The sequence below is a fragment of the Euleptes europaea genome, chromosome 16 (genome assembly GCF_029931775.1).
Source record: "Euleptes europaea isolate rEulEur1 chromosome 16, rEulEur1.hap1, whole genome shotgun sequence".
NCBI lineage: Eukaryota > Metazoa > Chordata > Lepidosauria > Squamata > Sphaerodactylidae > Euleptes > Euleptes europaea.
Window position 1 is genome coordinate 27,683,043 of NC_079327.1, and position 23,528 is coordinate 27,706,570.

Genomic DNA, 23,528 nt, shown 5'->3' on the forward strand with positions numbered 1-23,528 from the left:
CAACTTAAAACCCTAACTTGTCTTTAGTACATTATTGCCTTAAAGGCTTACAGTAATTGGTGCAGATGATACCACCAGTGGCGGCGATTCCAGAAAAGCAACTCTATCTCTCATTTCTGCTTTTAAATTGCAATGTTGTGTAAGGTCCGAACTACGTGTTACTTCTAATACATGACTTCCATTAGGACTTGGAGCCAGCAGAAGCTGCAGTTTCCCCATGAGAACTCAATTCCAAAGCACCACAGAGGTCTGGTTTGGATTGGGGCTGAACTGTGTGTGGGAAAGAGATGCTTGAGCCTATCCACCCTGCCATTTTTCTGACCCGAAACTGCCTCCAGGTGTATTTGCATGTGCAGCCCTCTATTTGGGCAAATAATACCTCAGAGCCATTTTTTGTGCAATCTAAAATTAAAAGTATTCTGGCTGTGTTTTTGCAGGTTGAAAGAAATGATAGCCCTGATATCTGCCTTGAAGAATGAGACACGGGTTTTAAGAATGGGGTTCTTTCCCTCCTAATAGAATTCTTTAGTACAACAAAACCAAAGCCTTGTTTACAAAGTGTTTTTACTGCTTGCCTGTCAGTAAAATACAAATGAAGTTAGTTAATGACAGGACCGGGTGCTTAGTGGTCACCCCCACACTATTAATCTGTAATAGGCTTCTGACAAACACCTGTTTATCTTGCTGAGGACATGAATTAAGTCTACCTCCAGCACAAGTATTGATTAAAACTGACCAGCTGCTCCTTTTACTTCACTTTCAGGCTGAGAGAGGAGGTTCAAAGGCTACAGTCTGGCTTTGTAGGGTTATGCGAGGTATCAAATTCAACTGGCCTCTTTTGTTGGCTTTGAAGATAATACCCTTGTTTCACCTGCCCATTGCAAATTATCAGAATTCAAGTGTGTGCAAACCAAGTCAAGTTTATTGTATAAGGCCATAGGCCATTACAATCTAAAACAGTATAGTAACAGGTTAAAATAGGCAGAACCAGAATCTTTAAAAGAATACAAATATTAAAAAATTAAAATACGCCCAGTCAACTCTAACCAACTTTGACACCTTCATAGTTTGCTTTTCCCTAATTTTCTTGGCCGCCAGACCATACAGTGCCTATCTTTTGGAAATACACGGGCTGACCAAAGGCTGGTTTGACCAAGAATGCAGAGGGTTTTTTTTATTATTTAAAAACCGAATATATGAGATTAATTCGTCGTAGTAAAGAGCCCACTAAGTGATCTAAGGTCCCAATACAAGAGCCTCCCTAAATATAAGAAGTCTATCCATGCCAAGCAGTTATGGAATGAACTTTCTCAGGCTGTCTCTGAGAAAAAAGAGTCCCACTTCTGGGAACTTGTTTCTCCTGGACTGAGTGGATCCTCTTTGCAACTTGATGCCCAAATTCCAGGAATCACATGGTACAATCATTTCTCCAGACTCTATGAGTCTACTCCGTCCTCATTTATTAATAAGGGCTCAAAACAAGTCTCAGCTGTGAGTGCAAACCAGTGTCTGCCAAAGCTAGAGAATAGGAGTTTTGGAAGAATAAAATTGCTTTGCACTCAGTGAATTTAGCTAGGATAAACAAGAGCATAATAAAAGACAAATATATGACCAATTGGGCACAATGTGGCCAGTTTAATTGACAACTTTGTGTCTTATGTTTAACAGGGGCAACTCAACTACTGATTCTAGGAAAGGCTGCTGCAAAGCAGACTTCTCCTTAGATATTTTGCAGAAATTCTGGAGGTTGGTCAGTGAACTTGTCTTTGCTATTAAATGAGAGCCAAACTATGTGTGACAGTGCCGCTAGGAGTTTGACCATTTATAAAAAGGGTTAGGTCACGAGGGCCCAACCCTTTTCAAGTGCTGAAGGAGCAGGGGGAGCAAGATCACCTGCCCCCACACCATGCGGGGACGGACAAGATTCCTTGCCCATCAGGGTCAGACTCTCACAGCATTTTTACATGGTCAAATTCTTGTGTAAAATGGCATCACTGGTCACAGGCTGTTCCCATGGCCTGTGACCAGTGGCCTAACATATAGCTTGGGCCCAAGAACTAGTGGTTAGAGTATTGAGCTAGGGTTGAGGAGAGCTTTGGTCACATCCTCCTTCTATCATGAAGCTTATCACATGCTTTGGGCCCAGTTCTCTCTAAGCCTTACCTCTTCCTCCCATGGTGACTGGCAGGATGAATGGGAAGAAGAGAGTATTATGTATGCTGTCCTGAGAACCCTGGAGGAAGGCAGAATAAAACTAGTAATAAAGATTAAAAACTATGTCTGTCCCACGAGCAGCATTTATTTGGGTTATAGGATAGGATCTTCGGATAGCCCATGTGGAAAATCTATCAGAAAAGATTTCCGTGCAGGGGATGGGGTGTTTTCATGTGTTTAAAGACTGCTGTGATACTGATAACAAATTAACAAAACAGTTCTAAGTCAACAATTTAAGGTGTCAGTGGCTGACACAAAGCGCAATAGCAGAAAAGGGCCATTGCTGAAAGTAAGTCATACAGAACAAGACCTTGGATAAAGATTGCAACTGCAGGCCTATATGTGATCAGGTGGCTCTTTAGATACCCTGATTCCAGACATTTAATAGATTTAATGGCAAGAAGTAGAACTCTGAATTGAGCTCCAAAACATTATTGGCATTTACAGAAGCTGGTAACTGAGGCCTGTTGTCTTTGTACCGGTTTCTACATTTTGTACCAAATGAAGTTTCTGAACTATCTTCTCAGGCAGCCCCGCATAGAATGTACTACAGCAATCTTAACTGCTAGTGCTGCATGGAAAAGGTTACCCAAATCAGTCACTGTGTGAGGTTTCCCACACACTGAACTTCCTCTATGTGTATAGAACCAAACACGTGTTCCAGGGACCATATCAGTCTGTTGTCTACATGGATCCCATTCTAGAGCAATACCCTTAGAAAGATGAGACAGAGAATCTCAAATAAGAAAATCTTTATCCCTCTAACAACTTACAAAGATAGAAAAATGAAGGAGAATGCAAAAAGCATAAAACGTTACAATACAGAAATGCAATCCTACCAATGCTGCCCTTGATTGTTACCTAATCGGGATGTTAATGGGGGAAATAAATGGAGAAAGTAAAATTATATGTTGGTGGTCATGAAGAGAAGAGAGAGATGCACTGTGGTCTGGTGCTGGAGAAGGAAAACCTGAAACCGAAACCAGAGTGGCGTAGTGGCTAAGAGCAGCGGTTTGGAGTGGTGGAGTCTGATCTGGAGAACCGGGTTTGATTCCCCACTCCTCCACATGAGCGGCGGAGGCTAATCTGGTGAGGTGGATTTGTTTCCCCACTCCTACACATGAAGCCAGCTGGGTGACCTTGGACTAGTCACAGCTCTCTCAGCCCCACCTACTCCTCAGGGTGTCTGTTGTGGGGAGGGGAAGGGAAGGTGATTGTAAGCCAGTTTGATTCTTCCTTAAGTGGTGGATAAAGTCAGCATATTAAAACCAACTCTTCTTCTCCTGATGAGGCTTCTAGAAGGCTGTTCTTATGGTTGGGAACAAATGTCTTGTAACCTTTCTGAAAGGCCAGGAGTTACAACCGTGGGCCTCACAGGGAGGACACTTGATAGCCTTATGCCCTCCAACATTTCACAGATGAAAGACTTTTCCTGTGAAGTATGTTTCCTTCTTAGGTAAAGCGGTCTCTCACTTTTTAAAAAACCTTGTTCAATTTGACAAATTACTTTCTGGCACCGAGAGCATGTGTTCTTCTAGGACATGTGCACTCCACTGACAACATGATCTTGTTAAAATTTGAAGCCAGGCAGGTGAGACCAAGTGTAGTAACCCAAGAAAACATTGGTATCCTGTACTTAAGTTCAGATCCGCTCACCGCCTATCCCAAATCCTGGATGTGTGTGGTTTTATAACACGCCAGCTGTTTGGTACACCTACTTTATGTAAACATCCTGAGTGGCTGTTGACAACTTTATAACTGAAGAGAGAATAATGAAGCACAACAATCATGGGTGGGAATAACATTTATAAGCCTGCCTGATTTTTAAAGGAACAAAGTTCGATGTGCAAGTACAGTAAGGCCACACCAAGTAAGCCAGCTTTTATTAAAAGGGGGAAGGTGGAGATTTCACTCCCTCCCAGACGAGGTGAAGATGAGTTGTGTTGCAATTTCAGTAGAAGAAATGGAAAGCTACTATCTTTTTTCCTGTTGCAGCTCCTGGCTAGTTTCTATGGCTCAAGGTAAACAGAAGTTTCTGATCTTGCATCAGAATTGGATTATTCCAGTGGCCCTTCACACGACAGTGACTGGTAGGGCTTTCTTAGGTGGCAGCCGTGTGTAGGTTCTGGAACATGGTCAGGTGACTCTCACCATGCCTTCGCACCCCATGTATCAGTGGCAGTGGTGCCATGACATTTTCTTCACTGGAAGGCAGAGGCTGCAGGTGACCAGTTTTTCAGATGGTCTCAGGGCTGAATGGTATGTGATTCTGGAACCCCACAACTGGAACTCCAGCCCTTAAAGCAGCTGGGGTTGTGGATCAGGGTGGCTGTGCTGGGAATGATGTTAACTCTGGGACATTTCCTTCCCTCTGGGCTGTGTTAAGTCTCAGAAAAATACAGGTATCTGTATTTTTTCTTGCTGTTTCTTCCCCTCTACTAGCTTTTAAATCAGCCAAGGAGTCAACTTCCCATGGGGTGGGGGGGGGGGAGGTGGAGGATGAAGTTCAGAGCCATGTTTCCCCAGCACCATTATATTATTCTAGGTCAAGACCTTGGTAGCTTCTTTTTATAGCCCATTAATATATCTGAAGATTATGTCTTGAACCGCCAGTATCATTTATAGTTAGAGTTTTAGAAGAAAGATCAGTTTGCTTTAACTACAAGTAAAACGAGGTCTCTTGTGGGAGTTGAAATCCCTTCCTCTTTTTTCTTCACTGTTCAGTAACTGACTTTGACAGGTTTTGGGACTGCTTGGGGGGAGATAATCAGAGCCTTCGTACTTTGATTTTAATACTGTTGAATCTTGCTAGTTGTAGGCAGATTCCATATAAGGCAAACCAAATGCACTAAAATTAAATGGAAAATTTGTTAAGAATGACTTGAGTACTATGATGGATAGGAAACTATACATAAATCTACAAAGCACTTAGTGATGAAAAGTTCTTGTTGTAATGAAATGTCTTAATACAGCGTAGAAAGAGAATTGAGCTTCAGAGGGTAGTGCCCCCAAGATAAAAACCAGATCTAGTGATTTCAAGTTAAGTATAGTTAAGAACCAATTTGCATTTTATAGGAAATATTGAAAATAGGGTGACTGGGTTCTCTTGTTTTTTGTTCTTCAGGTAAAGTGGGTGGAAAAGAGCAAGTCCTGGATTTTGCTTTCAATACAATGAGCAGGTTTTAAATACAAAATGAATCTTATTGGGAACTCATTAGTCAGGAAGTCCTTCCTTATTAGTCAGGAAGTCCTTTATTTAACTAGTAGATTGCCTCTGAAGACATTCTGGTGTCCATAGGCTCCCACTTAGATGGTTCTTCTTTTCTCCATTCTCTGCCAGCAGGTTTGAGAGATTTTAATAGATTATCTGCAAGGAAGAAGCTGCTACTGGGAAAGAGAAGGAATTGAAGCAAACAGTTTGTTTTCTGTGATGCTTGCAAATGGATTCTCATTTGTTTGGAATTATTTTACTTCCCTTGGGAGAGTGTCTGGGCACACAAACTCTGCCACTTGAGCAAGGCTATACTTGTGTAGAAGGCAATGTGCTTTCTACTGAAGGAGGGGAACTTGATCCTGCAGCATGCAGTAGCAGGGTGTGATTGGGAGGATAATGTTGGTCATTGCATCCCTCAAGATGAACATTTTCCAGAAATTCTTAAAAATCAGATCATTTCCTTATTTCATAGAATCAAAACAGGAACTTAGCCGGCATCCTGTCCTTTGTTGTATGCTCTTCGCCAGGTTGCAAACTGTTTTTACAGAATTGCCATATTGTAATTGTATACGATATCTGTATTGAAATTGTTATTGGTTATATTTGGCTTGTAAATCCTTGATGTTTCTAATTGTTGCCATTTTGACTTGTGGATATATTATGATATAACCTTGGATTTTTGAAACCATCATAATCATATTTTTTGTATTTTCTATCACATTTGGCAATTTTTGAATTATACACACACACACACACACACACACCTTTTGGTATTTGTATGTTTCTATAATCATTTTTCAAACACTCTGGAAGAAGACAGGAAGATAGACATAGAGGTTTCCCCCACCTTACCCGGTCCCCCCTTCCTTTCAAAGCTGGACACTTTCACCCAGAGTTGAAGGCCTGGTTTGTATCCTCTGCAAGATAATAGGGTAAAGGTGGCACTGAGGTGTGGGGGTCAGGCAGCCCTTCATGGGACTGTGGAAACCCTGTACAGTGGCTCTAGAATGACTAAACCCTGGGATATGTAAGAAAGACAAATGGGCAAGATAGTTTCCTGTTCCTTGTCGGGTTTTTTATGTTTATGTGTTATGCAAATAATACCAACCGTACCCACAATGAAAGTACATAAAGAAACCACGCAAACAGCAGTTCTTAATGTAGCAGGGATGATTCTCAGAACTACTTATATTCATACTGGGGCTAGACAGGAAACTCCATAGGAAGCTTAAAAGGAAAGAAAAATGGTCATTGTTTTAAACAGAAGATATTTTTTATGGAATAAGTATGTTTCTTGAAGGTAAGGTTGTGCTTCCTTTTTGGCTCGCAAAGCAAGCATGAACACCACAGTTGCGGCTGTGTTTCCTCATAGTTATGACGACAAAACTACTAAAATTTGTAAGCTTCTGTTTTGTAATGTGCGCTTCGTTATTAGAGGATTTAATTGTTAAGATAGTAATAGCATGACATGGCCAATATCCATCAAATGTGTTTTAAATATAGTTATTTTTTTAGTTATGTAGTGTGTGACAGAAGAAAATTCATCTAGGGGCAAGGTTTTTAATTCATAATTTGGCTGAATGGTTTTCTTTTGTTTTTTGCCCCTTTGGAAGAATGTGGATTTATGTTGGCATTTATTCTTCCTTCTTTAAGAAATAAGCCTGGGTATTATGTGCACCAAATCTTTCTGTATCTCCTAAGCCATGATGAAGAGCAAGTATGGATTTATTTCTCTCATGCTGCTTTTTTTCCCTTTTACATGTCCTTATTAGAACCTTCGGCTTCAGAACCAAAATAAGTACTTTTTTTTTAATCTTATCATAATCTTACAAACCAGTGGGCTCTAAAAAATCTACCAGAAATTAGCCAGTGTTCCATTATGGACCATGATATGTCTTCTGCTCCCCTCTGCTCCAGAGGGAAAAGAGTGCTTCATAGAAGAACAAGTTTAAGGATATCTCGAGAAGCATATACACCAGGATGTTACATTCTGCAAGTGGTTTGAGATTCTGTATACCTGCTATGAAAGCAGGTAACGAACCTGCCCAGGCTCTATACAGGTGCTGTGTGACTCATGGGTAGCAGGTGTATTAAATAGTACCAGAAACTCATAATACTTTGGCCAGACCCCTTGTGTTTTTCTCATTATAAAGTGCACCGTTATGGGCACCTGAGCCTAGAGGCATGAGTGTCTGAAAGGCAAAGAGTTGCAACAACAAAAAGTGTGTGGGGGGAACCTTAACCCTATAAAACTAGAATAAGGTACCCAAAAGGTAAGGAATCAATATGAAATCATGGGCTAATATTGATAGAAGTGATTTTGTGAATAATATATAGTAAATTTAATACAAACACAACATTAATATAAGTATAAACAATTTGTATGTAGCCCTGTTTAAGCCTCTATGTATCTGTGCTGAACATGCCAAATAAACATAAAAACACAAAATTACAACAGTGTAACAGTATACCCAAACAACATCACAGCTCAGACCAAACGCGTTTTGGCAAAGAGTTGCACAATGCAGGCTAGGTCTTCCATACTTCGTTTGCAGAGTTATTTGTGAGTAAGGGGGAATGCTGATATATGTTGCATAGTCTTTAGTGGGTTCGTGATGACCTAAGCTGCGTCTCACAGCCACAGGAATTCAGGGTCTCTACGCAGTCTGTACAATATTAATCAGGCCCTCCCTGTCCTTTCCAAATGCTTACATGAGGAGTGCCATGGAAGACCCGATCCTTGTTCTGTAAGTGGCATCTGAGTCCTGGTGGTCATCTGTTTGTCATCAGTGCACAACAGGCCTTTATGGACCAGTCAGTTCGGATCCTATGTTCAAGAAAATAATTTGAAAATCCTTATTAATTTTAGTGCTAATCAAGATGTATTGTGTCCACTAGTAACACTGTTAAGTTTACAACTCCATCCTACAAATGCAGTGTTTGCAGAAGCTGATCTTTCCCTTTGGTTGTCCGACTGCAGCCCCTCTTGTGACCTGCAAAAAGCTGATGAGGGATGTGCATGAAGAAAAAGCCGTGCAGAATAACAGGCAGTGGTGAGAAGGAGGAATTTAGACCTTGGGGAAACAGTTCTACTACCCTTTCCATAGGATAGCTTAGGAAAGAGTACTGTTTTCCGGGGGAAAGATCAAGAATAATTGGGGGAAACCCAAGTAGAAATTAATTCCTTTGGTGAGATTCATGAGGACAGCACTTGTTGGCAAAAGATTGACCCAGCCAGGTGTACAGATATAATGTGCAAGTATGGGGTGGTCTGTTGGAAACCTTCAGCTGTTGACCATCTGTGCGTGGAAACAAAAGAGTGAAAGTTTAATTTGGGAGCATTATGGGAAAAGAAACTGTTGTAGTCACAAATACTCAAATTCAACCGAAATTAAATTATCTCTTCTCCATATTGTTGCCCAAGGTGTGTTGTATATATATTGGCGAAAGGGTTAATATGTGGTTTTGACTGAAATTTCAATAGTGTTTACCTGAAGACATTGGGAGAATATTTTCTGTTCACTTTTAGAAATGTGACACCCTTTATATGGACTGTTCTATAACGGTGAAAGCAAAGACTAGAGTTGCCAGCTACCCTGTAGGGAAAAAATTCTGTACTTTTAATAGGAACTTATTATATGGAAATAGGCAGTTGAAGTTTTTCGTAACATTGAGGTAAGTAACCTCTTTAAGCCTCTATTAAAGGCTCAAGACATTTTTGTCCAGGGCAGTTAGGAACCCTAGAACACAGAGGGAGATGAGACAATGAATGACTCCCAGTTGATTCCTCCCAGTTTTGCAGAGTCATTTTCTCACCACCACCCTTGAGTCAAGCAGACTGTTTGCACTGGACTTAACTCTCTCATGTCTTAACCACTACTAACACCTCTTCCTGCTGCAGGTTAAGTGCCCTTCAAGTACAAAAAGTAGAGGATCACCTGGTCACCATTCCCTGCAATATGTAACAGACTGAAAGACAGACAGAGAGAGAAATGTGGAACCCAGTCATCTCATTTTGTCAGGGTCTCCCTGTCTGAGGAACCCAAACAAAGTAAGAGGGAAATGGCTGTGAAGCACTTTCCCCAGGAGGTTGAGACAGTAGAAATGGAAGTAGATGGGCAGATGAGTCCTCAACAGGGAGTCCATCTGAAGTGTGTCTGTGTGGTGTTTGAGGAGACTGACCATTGAACAGGCGAGTTCCTCAGCATGTACATCTGTCAGTCCAGTTGCAAAGCCGTGCTTATTGAGGAGCCCATTGCGACTTCTCTTCTTCCATTGGTCTTCAGTCTAAAGTGGTTACATAGGTGGGGTGTGTGTAGCTTTTAAGAGCAACAAATTTTAAAATATATCAGACATTATTAGGATTGGTTCACATGATCATTCTTTGTTTGGCTACTGGCAGTTGGAGTGTGCAAAGGGACTCTATTGAAAAGCTTAGGGGTTTATGAGGTGATGTGATACAAAAGCTCAGTCCCTGGTAACATCTGTGATTGCCCATTCTCCCATCCTTATTGTCATTTAATGTTGTCATCAAGTGATACATGTATGAATCCACCCATAGACTTCTTAAAGTCAAAATTTCTCTCACAGATCATTACTCCCACATGTGCAGAAAGGCAAGGTAGCAAGATTTCTTTTGTGCTTTTGTAATATTATCTATATCAAAACAGGTGTCTCACCTGCAGTTCATTTATTTTGCAGTGTATAGTGTTATTCTATCTAATATTTCAAGTATATCTAAGTTATAGAATAAAGTTAAAATAATAAACATTTTGTTAAATTGCTTTAGTTAGAAGAACTTATGTGTAATATAATTGCAACTGCATGTCCAAAATCCATTGTTAAACCTGGAGAACTGGGTGTGTAACAGATTACTTTCCCACATGTAAAGGTTCGGGGAAGAAAGAATTTTTTGTCCTGAGTTATGGCTTGATGTGAATAAGTGTAATTGCCATGATTTATTGACGGTGCCTTCATGCTTGACCTTTTTGTAACTTTGAGGAAGGGAGATGTTTCCTCCAATAGAAGAAAAGAGACACCCTGCTTTTTCTTTGTTTTGTTTTTTAAACAGTTGCTTCTGTCCCTTGTATTTACTATCTTATCTTGCTTATCTGTACTGAGATTATTAACAAGTAAAATCCCTCATTAACTGCTAATCTGTCCTACAACAATCACCTAAAAGGGTCAAGTAAAGTAAATACTTCACTTAATATGAGTGGGTGAAAGTTTTGTCTGTTTTTTTTTCCCCAGACGTGTTATACATGTCACTGAAATGCAAGGTAGAAAAAAAGACATATTCTGTTTCATACCATATTTTGTAATCCCCAGTATCTGAATGGGTTACCAAATTTTATATATTTGGGGGGGATCCAATCAGCTTTTCCACAGATGAGAAAGGAAGAAGGGAACCCCTTTGACCACCCAGCACAGCTATACTGGGAATCATGATAACTGAATTGACCAAAGCCATGTGGGACAGGGGATAAAAAAGCTGGCTGGACTCAACCTAGAGTCCTTTCTATGAAGTCACTGAAAACATGTAGCAAGTGCAATTTTCCCATGGTGTAATAAGTGCTGCAAGTCACTTTGATAGTGGCACAACATTCCATCCACGCTATTTGTTAATTTAAATAGACTCTCTGGATATGCCCTCCTCCACAGGAGCTGAGCAGTCTGCTCCAAAGAGTGAGAGAACCTCTTTAAAAACAAACAAACCCACAATACCCAGCAGATGCTCAACCACATTCCTCACAGCAATAAAAATTGCAACAAAAACACTATCAAAAGCACTATTTTCCCACGTTGGCCTTGATGGACCAACAGTCTAATTCATTTTAAGGCAGCTTCATGTATTTAACAAATAAGAAATATGCATTTATTGAAGAAGAAGAAGAAGAAGAAGAAGAAGAAGAAAATCATGTGGGAAGGCCAAGAGACCTATCTTAGATTTTAAGTTGCCTGCCGGGGATTAAGGGTGGGATAAAAGTCTAAATAAATAAACAAGTTATACTTTTGTTATTCTAACTGAACAAAAATTCTGCGAAGCATAATACTAATGCACACTGATCATTCAGTTTAGTTAAAGATATATTGTCGTCGTTCTTTAATTTGTGTCTTTCAATATAATGTGCTACATCAGGAATTTAACACTAACTAATGTGAAACTTCCCATTCCAATTTAAGGAACTGTCTTATTAGAAGGCTCCTTCACAGAGATAACTGTCAGCTGATCAGTATTGTTCCTTTCAGTCTAAAAAGAAATTGTTTACTTGATAAGGTTACCTTTGTTAAAACTGGGGCTCTTTAAGGGGTTTTTTGACATACCGCTGCAGGAGAGATTTAGGATTAATGTATTTAAACATAGCTTCCTATTCTTGACAGAATTTACTCAGTCATCGTGTTCACACTGAGTAAATAAATACAGTTTTAATGCGTGTGAGCTCTTTATACAATAAAAGAAAAACTGAGGAGGAGCTAGTAAAAGCCTAACCCTTTGGTGGACCTCTGATCCTGTTGAAAGACACACTTGCTTCACATGTAACTTGAAGAAAGGTATTGTGTCGTGTCTAGCTCGGCTTTTACTGTGAAAGGTGAAGTTTTAAGCATTCGTTGTGCTCCAAAGGCAGGATCGGAGATAAAATAGGGAGCAATCTACAGGACTACTCGTCACTAATTTTTTTTGTGGCAATATGACCTTAAGTCTGATCTCCTTGCTGTACAATGATATTGCAGAACTGTGGTACTTTCTGAAGAAAAGCACAGGTGTGTCTTAAGTTTTTGTTTTCTTTCCGTGTTCCTCCTCTGACTTTACTGCATTCAAATGACGTATGTGCTCTAGAATTGTTACATTTTGCACTGTTCTATTAAAGTATTAGTCGAAGTGGGAAAATAGATCTTTCAATCATGTACTGCTTTTGTAGTTTGCATCTATTTCTTTTTCTTTTTTGCACCAAAATGTGTATGTTGTTTTTGGAGTGTCACACAGTGCCACGTAAATGTTTATCTGAGTTTGACACAATGTTTGTAAAAATATTTAGTGAAGGATCACAGCAAATTGAATGGCTGCTTCCTTTTTTTATGAACTGGTTGCTGCTGTAGAAACTATTTTCTTTGTCTTAGGATAACTGATCTTTTTTGTAATGTGTTTGTAATGCTCAGTCTGAAGCTTTTTGTTGGCGTTTGTGAGAAAACCCATTGGAATGGGAGAGGGGAAATCATTGCTTTTAAAGACGTTCACTACACTTTCTACCAAATTAATTTGCACTAAAGATTCAGACTGTGGTATCTTTTTGCATTTCATTGGTTTAAGCTTTCTACAGAAACCTTGTTTTCAAGAAGACATGAATGGGGCACTAGAGGCTGTCTTTGCTGTAAATAGTGAAACTACAGTCCAGTGTGAAACTGAGAGCTTCTTTTTTGTGGAAATTGGGGGGAGGGGAAGAGGGAAGAACCAAATACTGCTGATTCCGTTCACATTGCCAGTCTTGAGTTCTGCTTGATATGCATGACCGTTACAGAAGAATACAAGATGAAAAGCCATGACAATGTCAGGTTAGTGATTTATACTCAGTTTCTTCAGCATTTTGTGTTTTTGCAAAAAATTAATTTTAATAGTAATATGAAGGTCTAGGAGGCCTTGTGTATAGAGCTAGGAGAGAGGATCGTTCCACTTAGAACACGTTTTTTCAGTAGTCTCCAAATGAGCCTGCAGCATCCCTTTGTGTTTAAGTTAATGTTCCTGTGCTTGAGCACAGGAAATAATACAAACCTAAGATTAGTAAGAACTTCGGGAATCAGAAGGAATAAGCTACAAGGAAACTTAAGCTTTCAACCCTTTTTTGTGCATATTCTGTGTGGTGTGTGTGTTACCTTGGCTGGATGCGCATTTCTATAGAAGCTGGTGGTAAAATGAAAAACTGTGTGGTTCTTCCAAGCAGCTCACTCAGTATGAATTGTGCTAGAAATGCCACCTAACTTAACCGAGAATAAGAAGAGTGCTGGTATTTTCTCGGTCTTGGCTAGCTCAGTTATATTTCAGTTAACTGGCCAGAGCAGGGAGGAAGACTAACTGGCCTGTTAGTGTGACTTCAAAAGTTACACATGTCTGCAGATCAAGCTGCTATTTAACAGCACTGGAGCAGAGATGAGTGAAGAATCTGACCACTGTTAGTCAAGTTTTAAGGCAACTAACATTCTAGTCTTGACCAGCCCATTGCTGAAGGGAGGATGGATGTGTGACAGCCAGGAATGGCACAGCCGTGGTACCTCTACAGAGGCTTCCTGACCACTGTGGAGAAAATAAGACAATTTAACATCTGCTTTGCTTGAGGGGAAATATAAGAAGACACCCTGGGAAGAGAGATTCTGCCCCTGCAAATCAGGGGACTTAGAAACTGTTGAGCATGCCCTCCTGAACTGCAATTTCTATACATTACCCCGTTCAAAGTTTATTGAGCCCCTCTTATCGAGATTGAGACCTGACAGGGCAGGTGAAAGGTTTGAGATGCTCCTACAAGGGGGTAATCCTTCAACCACTCTTCAGGTTGCAAAATTTTGTTTAGCAGCAATGAACATTCGTCGCCTTAGAACAGCGCAATTGACAGATATGTCCGAGCTGTAATTCTTTTTTTAAATGTTTTAAAAATGTTTTAAGACTCGGACTGTAATTCTTTGATTGTAAGAATCTATTAGTCCTTGCTTTCCGTTTTATCATGTTTTGACTGGCTAAGCGCCACAAATAAATTATCTGTCTATCTATCTATCTATCTATCTATCTATCTATCTATCTATCTATCTATCTATCTATCTATCTATCTATCTATCTATCACAATTTAAAATGGGAATGCCCCCATAGAAAACAGCAAGGTCACGCCATCAAAAAAGGTGGCATAGCAATGTAGCAACTCAAGGGGGTGCTCCCTGGGCGAAATGGGTTAGGATGCTCCCACTTCCAGGATTTCGCTCCTGGCGTGGTTGTGCCAGTGGCAGAGCCTTGCACAGTGGCGTGGCTTACCGGCACCGGTGTGAATGCCCCCCATGCCAGCGTAAGTGCCCCTTATCCCGGGATCAATGGGCACATGTCGTCGTGGGGTCACACCTACTCCTGTGCTGATTCAATCCCTCCTTCAGGATTGCACTCGAAGACTTTTAGAACCTGAAGTTCAATCACCTTGCCATAAACAACTGGCATGGTATTGTACAGAAAAACATGCTGGCAAACATGCAGAACCTCTTGTCTTTAGTAGCTATAAGGAACCAAATAAGCATGGGGACAGAGTGTGGCTTGAAGTGGGAACAGTAAGTGAGCGTTTCACTTGAGTTTTCTAGTGTATGTGGTTGAGTGATTAAGGCTGATAGCTCTTTTATAGTAAGCTCTTTTATAGTAGCCGCTTCCTTATCGTCCCCTGCCTCTTGCTCCAGTGTTCAATATTTCACATGTGTAAACATTAACCTGGATATTAAACATGCCAATGGCAAACCATCTCTGAACGTACCTTGCCTTGAAAACCCTACAGGGTCGGCCTTAAGTCAGATGTGACTTGACTGCAAAAAAACAAAAAATGAAGTTAGCTCTAATAATTGAATATACTGGAAGCTGCTTATCAGTATGCTCGTTAGTTGTGCTATATCAAGTGAGAGAAATTGTAATGGTCAGCTACTTCAGTCAAGTATTGTTTGTGGCACCTGGCCAGGTTTTTCCAAGTCTGTCATAGCAGTATATGCAAGTTGAAAACCCAAGTCTGAGCATCACTATATGTTTACTGTCAAAATCCGCCATTTTCAGTGTGTGAGATACTCTTACATACGTTAAAGTCTGGTCAGGTGCCCCCACCAATCTGAACACCACCGGCATAAGAAACATGGTATTGGCGGAGATAAATGCAGAAGGAATGCAGAATGTGCATGTATTCCCACTGAAACTGGTAGGAATGAATGAATGAATGTAGCGATGCAAATGAATATGTGTAATTGTGGATAAAACAAAAATGAATGAAAATTTTGAAACGAACATGAATGAAGTTGCACACATCCGTAACGTATTTCTAAATGTTTCTTCTGTTTCTAACTTCATGTTAAAAAGAGCATTTAACTGGCCTTCTAGTTAAAAAAATTATAGGAGACAGTTTCTTTTCTTAATTAGTTAACAGAGACAATAGCAAGTGTCTTCCTTATTAAAGTCCCGACAGTGGGGGGTGTGTGTGTTTTTTTGCAATTCCAGTATCTTTATCTTCCTACCATATGAACAGTTCCATAAGTAAACCCCCAAAATGGATGCAAAATTAAATATGTGCTTCAGGGCTGCAATTTCCACTTGTAGATGATGAATAGGAAGCTTTTAAGTTATTATCTGCCAGTTGTAAAATGAAGGATCTCTTTTACAGACTATTACAATGCATTCATTTGTGTTTTGTGAGCAACAGTTCATTTCCTAGATCTAACATTCAATTTTGTATTTTATATGGTTAAATAGAACATCTATAACTCAGGCATTTCATGATGGATATCCATATTTATACTTTCAAGAGTGACCAAATTTGACACTTAAAATATTTAAAAGGAAATTGTATAGGCTAGGAATTTGTGTATGCTATGAATTGTCTTTGCTATGAAGGTACTATCATTTTGCTGTAAATCAGTACAGTAACTCATAATAACAAAATACTGCAAGAAGTAGTGATTTCCTCTTAAGAGAGAAGAATTCCAACATTACCAATGATGGGGTAATTTATTAGTGGGGAAATCCATGACTGCTTTACTATGAATAAAATTTTACTGATGATAGAATGTTTGTGCAATGAAACAATGACTTTTCAATGTTCTTAATTGGGTTGATCATTTGGTTGCATAATTTGAGAATATTTCTCTGCTCCATCTGGAAATACCTGTAGTAGTATTTTTTTTTTAAAGCAAAGAAGAATAGCAATGATATAGTGATTTTTTTTTTTGGGTCCTGTGCTTCTGTGAGATGGTTAAGAATTTTACCTCTGGGGCTGAGTTGATGACTAGGGTGTGCAAAAAAATTTGGGGAAATTCAGATTCCGGTATATTGTTGATCAATGACAAACCTTTTTGATGAGTGAAGAGTCAGCCTGGATGGGGTTGCACTCCCCACGAAGGAACAGGTTCATAACTTGGGTGTACTTCTGGATCCTGTCCTACACTTGGTCTACAGTTGAAAGCCCAGATCTTCTCTATAACACATAGTGCCTTTTATCAGCTTTGGCTGATATGCCAGCTATAGATGTTTCTTGAAAAGCATGACCTGGCCACAGTGATCCGTGCTCTGATTACATCCAGGTTAGATTACTGTAATGTGCTTCACGTGCCTTTGATAATGGTCTGGAACTATCAGCTTGTCCAAAATCAAGCAGCTGGGCTATTGTCAGTGGTGGGATACTGGGATACCCCAATGCTGAAAGATCTGCCCTCAGCGACCCATTGGTTTTTGAGCACAATTCAAAGTGCTGGTCCTCAGCTTTTAAAGTCCTATATGGCTTGAGGCCAGAATACCTGAAGAACTGCCTCCTCCCATACTATCCAGCCCAGTAGTTAAGATCTGCTGTCTGTGCCCCTGCCTTTAGAGATGAGGTGGGTGTCAGCCAGAGACAGGGCTTTTTCAATAGTGGCACCTTGCTTATAGAATGCCCTCCTCCCTGAGGCTTGCTTGGCATCTACATGCATCTCTCTTGCTTCCTTTTAGGCACCAGGACAAAATGTTTCTGTTCACCCAGGGTTTTAATTAAGGGATTGGTCTTTTAACACTAATTTCATCTGGAAACTGTTATTTTAAACTGAGTCGTATACACAAATGCAATCTTAGGAGCAGCATTTTGGGCGATGGGGCAACTCAGAACTGAGCTAGATTTGATCTGTATTTAGCATACACACTGCAAAGAAATAGTGTGAAAGGAGAATAAATACAAAGGCATTGCAATATTGTATACCAAGACTGGGTAATATATATCAGTCAGTAAATTACATAACTGCAAGCCACATAAATTGGAGAATGAATCATCAGCAAGCAATTTGCATGGTCCTTAATGAAAGCCATTACATTGAAGATGTTCTCAGTGGCTTGTCCATCAACTGAACCCGCCAGTGTTGAGTCATGCAAATCACAAGGTATCAAGTCACCCAGTGGTTGCTGGTGGGCCTGGCCCTGATGAGTCCTCCCCCAAAGGCCAAAACAGCCATGGAAAGCCCCCCACCCCCATTTACTGACAGAAACCAAGGCTTCAGCTGGCAGTACTGTTGTAGTTGCCTAGCAAGGGCTACAGAGGGCATTTGTTTCTTAAAACTTCAGGCTCTGCTTCTATTACCGTATTTAGGGGAGGGTGTTTAATCTCCCAGTGTATTTTTTTCCAGATTTCAGAATTTTCTGCAAACCTGGGGCTTTTGTCAGGTTTGTAGAAAGGTCTTGTCTGTTCATGGCTTCAGGCCCTGGATTTAAATATCCGAAAATATGGCCATGTTGAGAATAAGATATATTGGTAATAGTTCCCTATCTGAGTCATCTCTTTTTTTTGCCAGTGGATGTTTAGACTTTGCCTAAGTGCATGGTCCTGTTTTGTACTGCAAAAATATCTTGGTCTTGAGATTTTGTTCAAAGAAATTAAACTAGTTTCCTTCTCTAAAACTACTGTTAATTTTTTTTGGTCATATGAGAGTATTCCCAGAAAATTAGCTTCCTTTTGTTTTATTTCCCTTCTTGATGTCCCAATCTTTATCACATTGTAGGCTTGTGACACAATCCTGTTTATTAACAGGGGTTGTTGTTTTTTTTTTTGGCAACTCATCAAATTTCACTTTCTGTTCTTCACTTTCTCATTTCTTCTATTGCGCAGTTCAGTTTCTAGTGGTAAATCAAATACTGAGGAAAGGATTAAATTAGTTTTGGTGAAATCATGCCTATAGCCAATACACCTATAAGACACAGCTACTCAAATCTGTGGATTTTATTACATGTTTTAATAGTATTTTATTATTTTATTTGATGTATTTCTGTGATTTTTTAAATGGCTCTAAAGAGATAATCATGGTAATACTGTCGTTATTTGCTGTGAAGCAACCAGAAACCAGAAGAATAGCCAGCCTTATATTTTTGGCCGCTCAGTTGAGGGAGTTGTTCACCATCTTTGTTCTTTCTGTCTGCAGGTATTTCTGCCTCCTGGGACTTGAGCTGCTATTGTCAGCCCATCTCCCAACTCTTTCCCTTGCCTTTTTATACTTCCTGGTTGCATTGGCTTCTATTACTAAAGTATAGGCCACTGATTTAAAAAAGGTAAAAGTCCCCTGTGCAAGCACCAGGTCATTTCTGATCCATGGGGTGACGACACATCTCGACGTTTACGAGGTAGACTTTGTTTGCAGGGTGGTTTGCCAGTGCCTTCCCCAGTCATCTTCCCTTTACCCCCTGCAAGCTGGGTACTCATTTTACCAACCTCGGAAGGATGGAAGGCTGAGTCAACCTTGAGCCGGCTACCTGAAACTGACTCCCGTCTGGATCAAACTCAGGACATGAGCAGAGCTTGGACTGTAGTACTGCAGCTTACCACTCTGCGCCACGTGGCTCTTCCTAGGTCACTGATAGGTGGAGTTACAAAAAAATCACAAAATTACACAAGGTTGGAAGAGACCACAAGGGCCATCCAGTCCAACCTCCTGCCATGCAGGATCCCACAATCAAAGCGCTCCCGACAGAACAAGTTCATTCATCATGGCTCCAGGTAGGTTGCCAACCGCCAGGTACTATCTGGAGATCTCCTACTATTACAATGGATCTCCAACCAATAGAGATCAGCTCACCTGGAGAAAATGGCTGCTTTGGCAATTGGACTCTATGGCATTGAAGTCCCCAAACTCCGCCCTCCTCAGGGTCTGCCCCCAAAACCTCCCGCCGGTAGCAAAGAGGGACCTGGTAACCCTATCTCTAGATGAACTGATCTCTATAAGCTAGAGATCAGTTGTAATAGCAGGAGAATTCCAGCTAGTACCTGGAGGTTGGCAACCCTACATCCATGGGAATCTTGAAGCGCGTTTCATACACTAAGAGGCTTCTCTGGATCCTGGCCTGAATGAAATGGAATGTTTTGCTTAATTGCATTTTCAGTTAATAGGCAAGGCATGGTCCAGCCCGACTAAGGGACATTTATGTCATATCTGGCCCTCATAACAATTGAGTTTGACACCCCTGATAAAGACATTAATTCACCTGATAGCTTTTGCCACTATCAGACAAAAATGTGTGTCAAAAGAGCATCTTTTTGACCTAATAATCTTAAAATATTTCTGTTTACCTAGGTGCACTTTTAATTAAGGGTATTGCATTGGGAGCTCTTTTGAACATTTGAATAATCTTCTGTGAGAACCAAGATTTAATTTACAGGTCAGCCTAGTTGGTTGGATCCAGTGGAAAAATTCCATTCCATTTTGCTGATTTCCCCCACTTCCTATTGCGGACATCCAGTTCCTCTATCTGATTCCTCCTTGTTCCCAGGAGCAGCATTTCAGGGGGCATTTTGGGCTGCAGAAAGAGGAGAAAAATGAGAAAAGTCTGCTTCTCCACTAGTACAGCCTTTCCTGTTTAATATAGAGTTGTAACGTTTACTCATAGTTAGATGTATGAAATTGTTCTGAATTGTTAATGTAAACACTTGTGGAAAGGGGGCATATTCACGGGGGTTTTAAATAAAATGAATGTAAGAATCTGACTAATATGGAAATTTATAAAGAAGTGTGTGTTGGGGTTTGTTTCAGATGAAATCATGCATCAAGATATCATTCCCCTTTGTGCTACAGATATTGAGGATCAGCTAAGGAAGAAGTTTGCCTATCTATCAGGTATGGGACAATGTTCATAATAAAGTGCTTAAGTAACAATGTTTGATTGTATATTTATGTAAAAGTTCTTTTTCAGTTGTACACATTTTTCTCATTAATCCTTCCAACTCTATTACTACAGAAATGTACTAAATGTGTATTTTCCATATAGTGAGTACATAACTGATTTGGGACTTTGAACCCAAACAGGTTATGTTTTCAACCACTATACTGCATCAGCTCTAGATAGCATAAGTTAGATGTCTACCTCTTACACAGGGGTCAGTAGCTCTGACCAGAGATCAAGTGAAAATGAAATATTTCATTGAGAATCAGTTTCATCACATCTTTAAACAAGAATCTTGTGTGGAGATGTAACATTTTTAAATTGTGAAGCCATGGACAAATTCAGTTTATTTTTGAGACCTAATAAAAAATTAAAAGATTATTTGGGGGAAATTGAGATAGATGTAATAATTTCTTATCAAACGTGAGGTTAATAAACTGTTAATATATATTGTTTAGCATGTAAAATTGATTGATTGTTTCACTTGCCATCACCCCTCCGACAACGTCGGGTCTTTGTGTTGATTATGCATGCCATTTCCGACCATCAGAGGTCACCTCGCTCTCCTCCTGTGTTTCCCCATGTTTTGCCTGTGTTTTTAAAGACCCGTTTTATCTCAAATTTTAAAACACAGGCAAAACGTGAAAATGTATGGGGAGAGCAAGGCTACTTCTGATGGTTGGAAACGGCATGCACAACCAACACAAAGACCCAAAGTCGTCAGAGGGGTGACGGCGAGTGAAACTGCCATGCATAAAAGACCTATGATTCTTGTGAATAGCTTGCCTGTGGCATTTTGGACGAGCTGAGTTTCCAGACTGTTTTCAAAGGCAGCCCCATGTAGAGTGAATTGCAGTAATCTAACCTGGATGTAATCAGACCATGGGTCACTATGGCCAGATCATACTTTTTGAGGAATGGTCTTAGTTGGCATATCAACTGAAGCTGATGAAAGGCACTACTGTATTAAGTTAAACTTTATAACATTAAAAATAATAAACTCATCAGTAGTGTATTATTATCATACACATTACAGCTTATGGTATACACATTTAATTACCTTAGTTACATTTAACCTTGAAAACTCAGTCTCATTTAACGTGGAATATGCATTGTACATGTCTACAATGTACTTAGGAACTATTCTTTAAATCAGTGGTCTTCAATCCATGAGTTGGTGGGCTCCAGTTGCTGGGTTCCAAGGCTGCCACACCTCCTGTCCCTCTTTGGAAATTCACCGAGAGTAGGAGGGTATATTGGGGTCATGAGAGAGGACAAGCAGGATGGTGATTTGAGGTGAGGCAGCGGCAAAGAAGTTTCTTCCATTGATTTGTTCCTCACTGGGGTTGATCTCCTGGTTCTTGGTTGCATATCCCTTGTTCTTTTGTCTGCTTCTCACAGCCCCAGCCTTGATTTCAGTGAGGTCATTATTCTGACTCCCACATTTCCTGTAATGGGATTTCTTATCATATCTTGAAGCTCATAGTGACCTGTGCTGTTGTCTGGGAGTTAAAGATGGCTTCTCCTGAGTCTGGAAACATTGAACTGTAGATTGTCTTACATAAGTAAAAGCCTTGCCTTTAAACACATTTCACATATTCTTAGGGTTGCCAGCTCCAGGTTGGGAAATCCCTAGAGATTATGGGGTGGGGCCTGGGGAGGGTAGAGGGAGGGACCTCAGCAGGGTATAATGCCACCCTCCAAAGCAACCATTTTCTCCAGGGGAACTGATCTCTGTTGTCGGAAGATCAGTTATAATTCTGGGATGTCTCCAGGGCCCACCTTGAGGTTGGCTACCCTACCAATTCTGAAAGAGAAAAAGGGGTGTAGGAAAAAGGGTTGTGTCGCATCGATTTCCTGTATTTCTCTTGAAAAAAATTAGGGGAGGGAGGCCTCCGTAGGAAAACTCCCCATTTCTGAATTTCTCCAGGATATTTTCCAGGCCTTTGTATCTTTAGTCTTGTAGCACTTTAAACACTAACAACTTTTTATTGGGGCACAAGCTTTTATGGCCTGGAGCCGTTTTGGTTGGATGCATGCACAAAATGGATTGTGAAAGCATATGGTACAGTGAAAAACTTGTTTGTCTTTATAAGCTGCAATAAGACTGCTGCATGTTCTTGTTACCGAACAGACTACTGTGCACATTTGTTAATGCACTTATCTGCAAGCATAATAGTTATTTGGTTACATCTATTGTGCAATGACGCTTAACCGGAATTATCCTTCTTAATTCCACCTTCTTGGATTTGTAATTAACCCTTTGATCATGCACCGACAAGCTTATTGATTTACAAGTAAGTGGAGATACTTAAAAGGACCCTATTCCACCAGTATCACAATTTTCATCACAATTTACTGCTCTAGTGCAACTTTGCTGTGAAGCCTATTCTCATTGGGCTTTGTAGCATGTCAATCGCTAACTTCAGGGCTCTTATGCTGAAGTGTGTCCTTGCAACATTAGAGCTGTGTTTATTATTTTGCCTTTGGATTTATGAGGCAAATTACTTGCATGGGTTATTCTGCTACTGTGCCAGTATTGGTGCTGTTCCTATCAAGTGTCATTTTTCTCCCTCTTCATAAAGTTTGCTGAGATTGTGGTTCAAACATAAATAGTGCAGTTAGGTTGATTTGGTTTAATACAATTCTGTTGCTAAATGACCTTCAACTTTTGTCCTACGAGCAGGCAAGCTGTAGAGAAGATCATCTTTCTTTTATTGATATAAAATATTTATATCCCTCTGGCTCTGCTTAAACTCAAAGTGGGTAACCATGTAGCAACAAGTTTCAAGAACACATCGCTGTTAAAGATGTCAGAGGCTTCTTTTCCAGGTTTCCAATAACAGAAAAACAAGGTCACATCAGTAGTACAACATGAAGGGGCTAAGAATATTGTTCTGTTTGTGTTGTCTGTCAATCTACTCTGACACTTAGAGGACAACAGTCTCCTAAGGTTGCCTTTTTTGACCTTCTTGGATAACAGCCATACCTGTTAGCCTCCTCCATGAATTTATCTAATGCAAGCAGGCAAATTGTTTAGCAGAATTAGAAGCCTTCTTGGAGGAAGAGATTAATTTGCCTGTAAGAGGAGAGACTCAGTTCTCCCTGGTGCATTTGATGCTCCCTGGTGCATTTCCTGCTTTCTTCTGAAGCCACTAGGGTTGCCAGGTCCCTCTTTGCCACCAGCGGGAGGTTTTTGGGGCGGAGTCTGA

The 23,528-nt window shown here is 40.3% G+C and overlaps 2 protein-coding genes across 3 annotated transcripts in view; one reads left to right on the top strand and one right to left on the bottom strand.

Annotated features, from left to right (window-relative positions):
• The window catches only part of PCID2 (PCI domain containing 2), a 279,698-nt gene that overhangs the window by 117,522 nt on the left and 138,648 nt on the right, over window positions 1-23,528 (bottom strand). The gene's annotated exons all lie outside the window — the stretch shown is intronic.
• Window positions 1-23,528, top strand: part of MCF2L (MCF.2 cell line derived transforming sequence like) — a 130,721-nt gene that overhangs the window by 43,043 nt on the left and 64,150 nt on the right. For both annotated transcript variants that reach the window (XM_056862003.1, XM_056862004.1), the window contains exon 2: window positions 20,187-20,270. In XM_056862003.1, coding sequence (XP_056717981.1) covers window positions 20,195-20,270 — 76 coding nt within the window. In that variant the 5' untranslated portion in view covers window positions 20,187-20,194. The remainder of the gene's footprint in view (window positions 1-20,186; window positions 20,271-23,528) is intronic.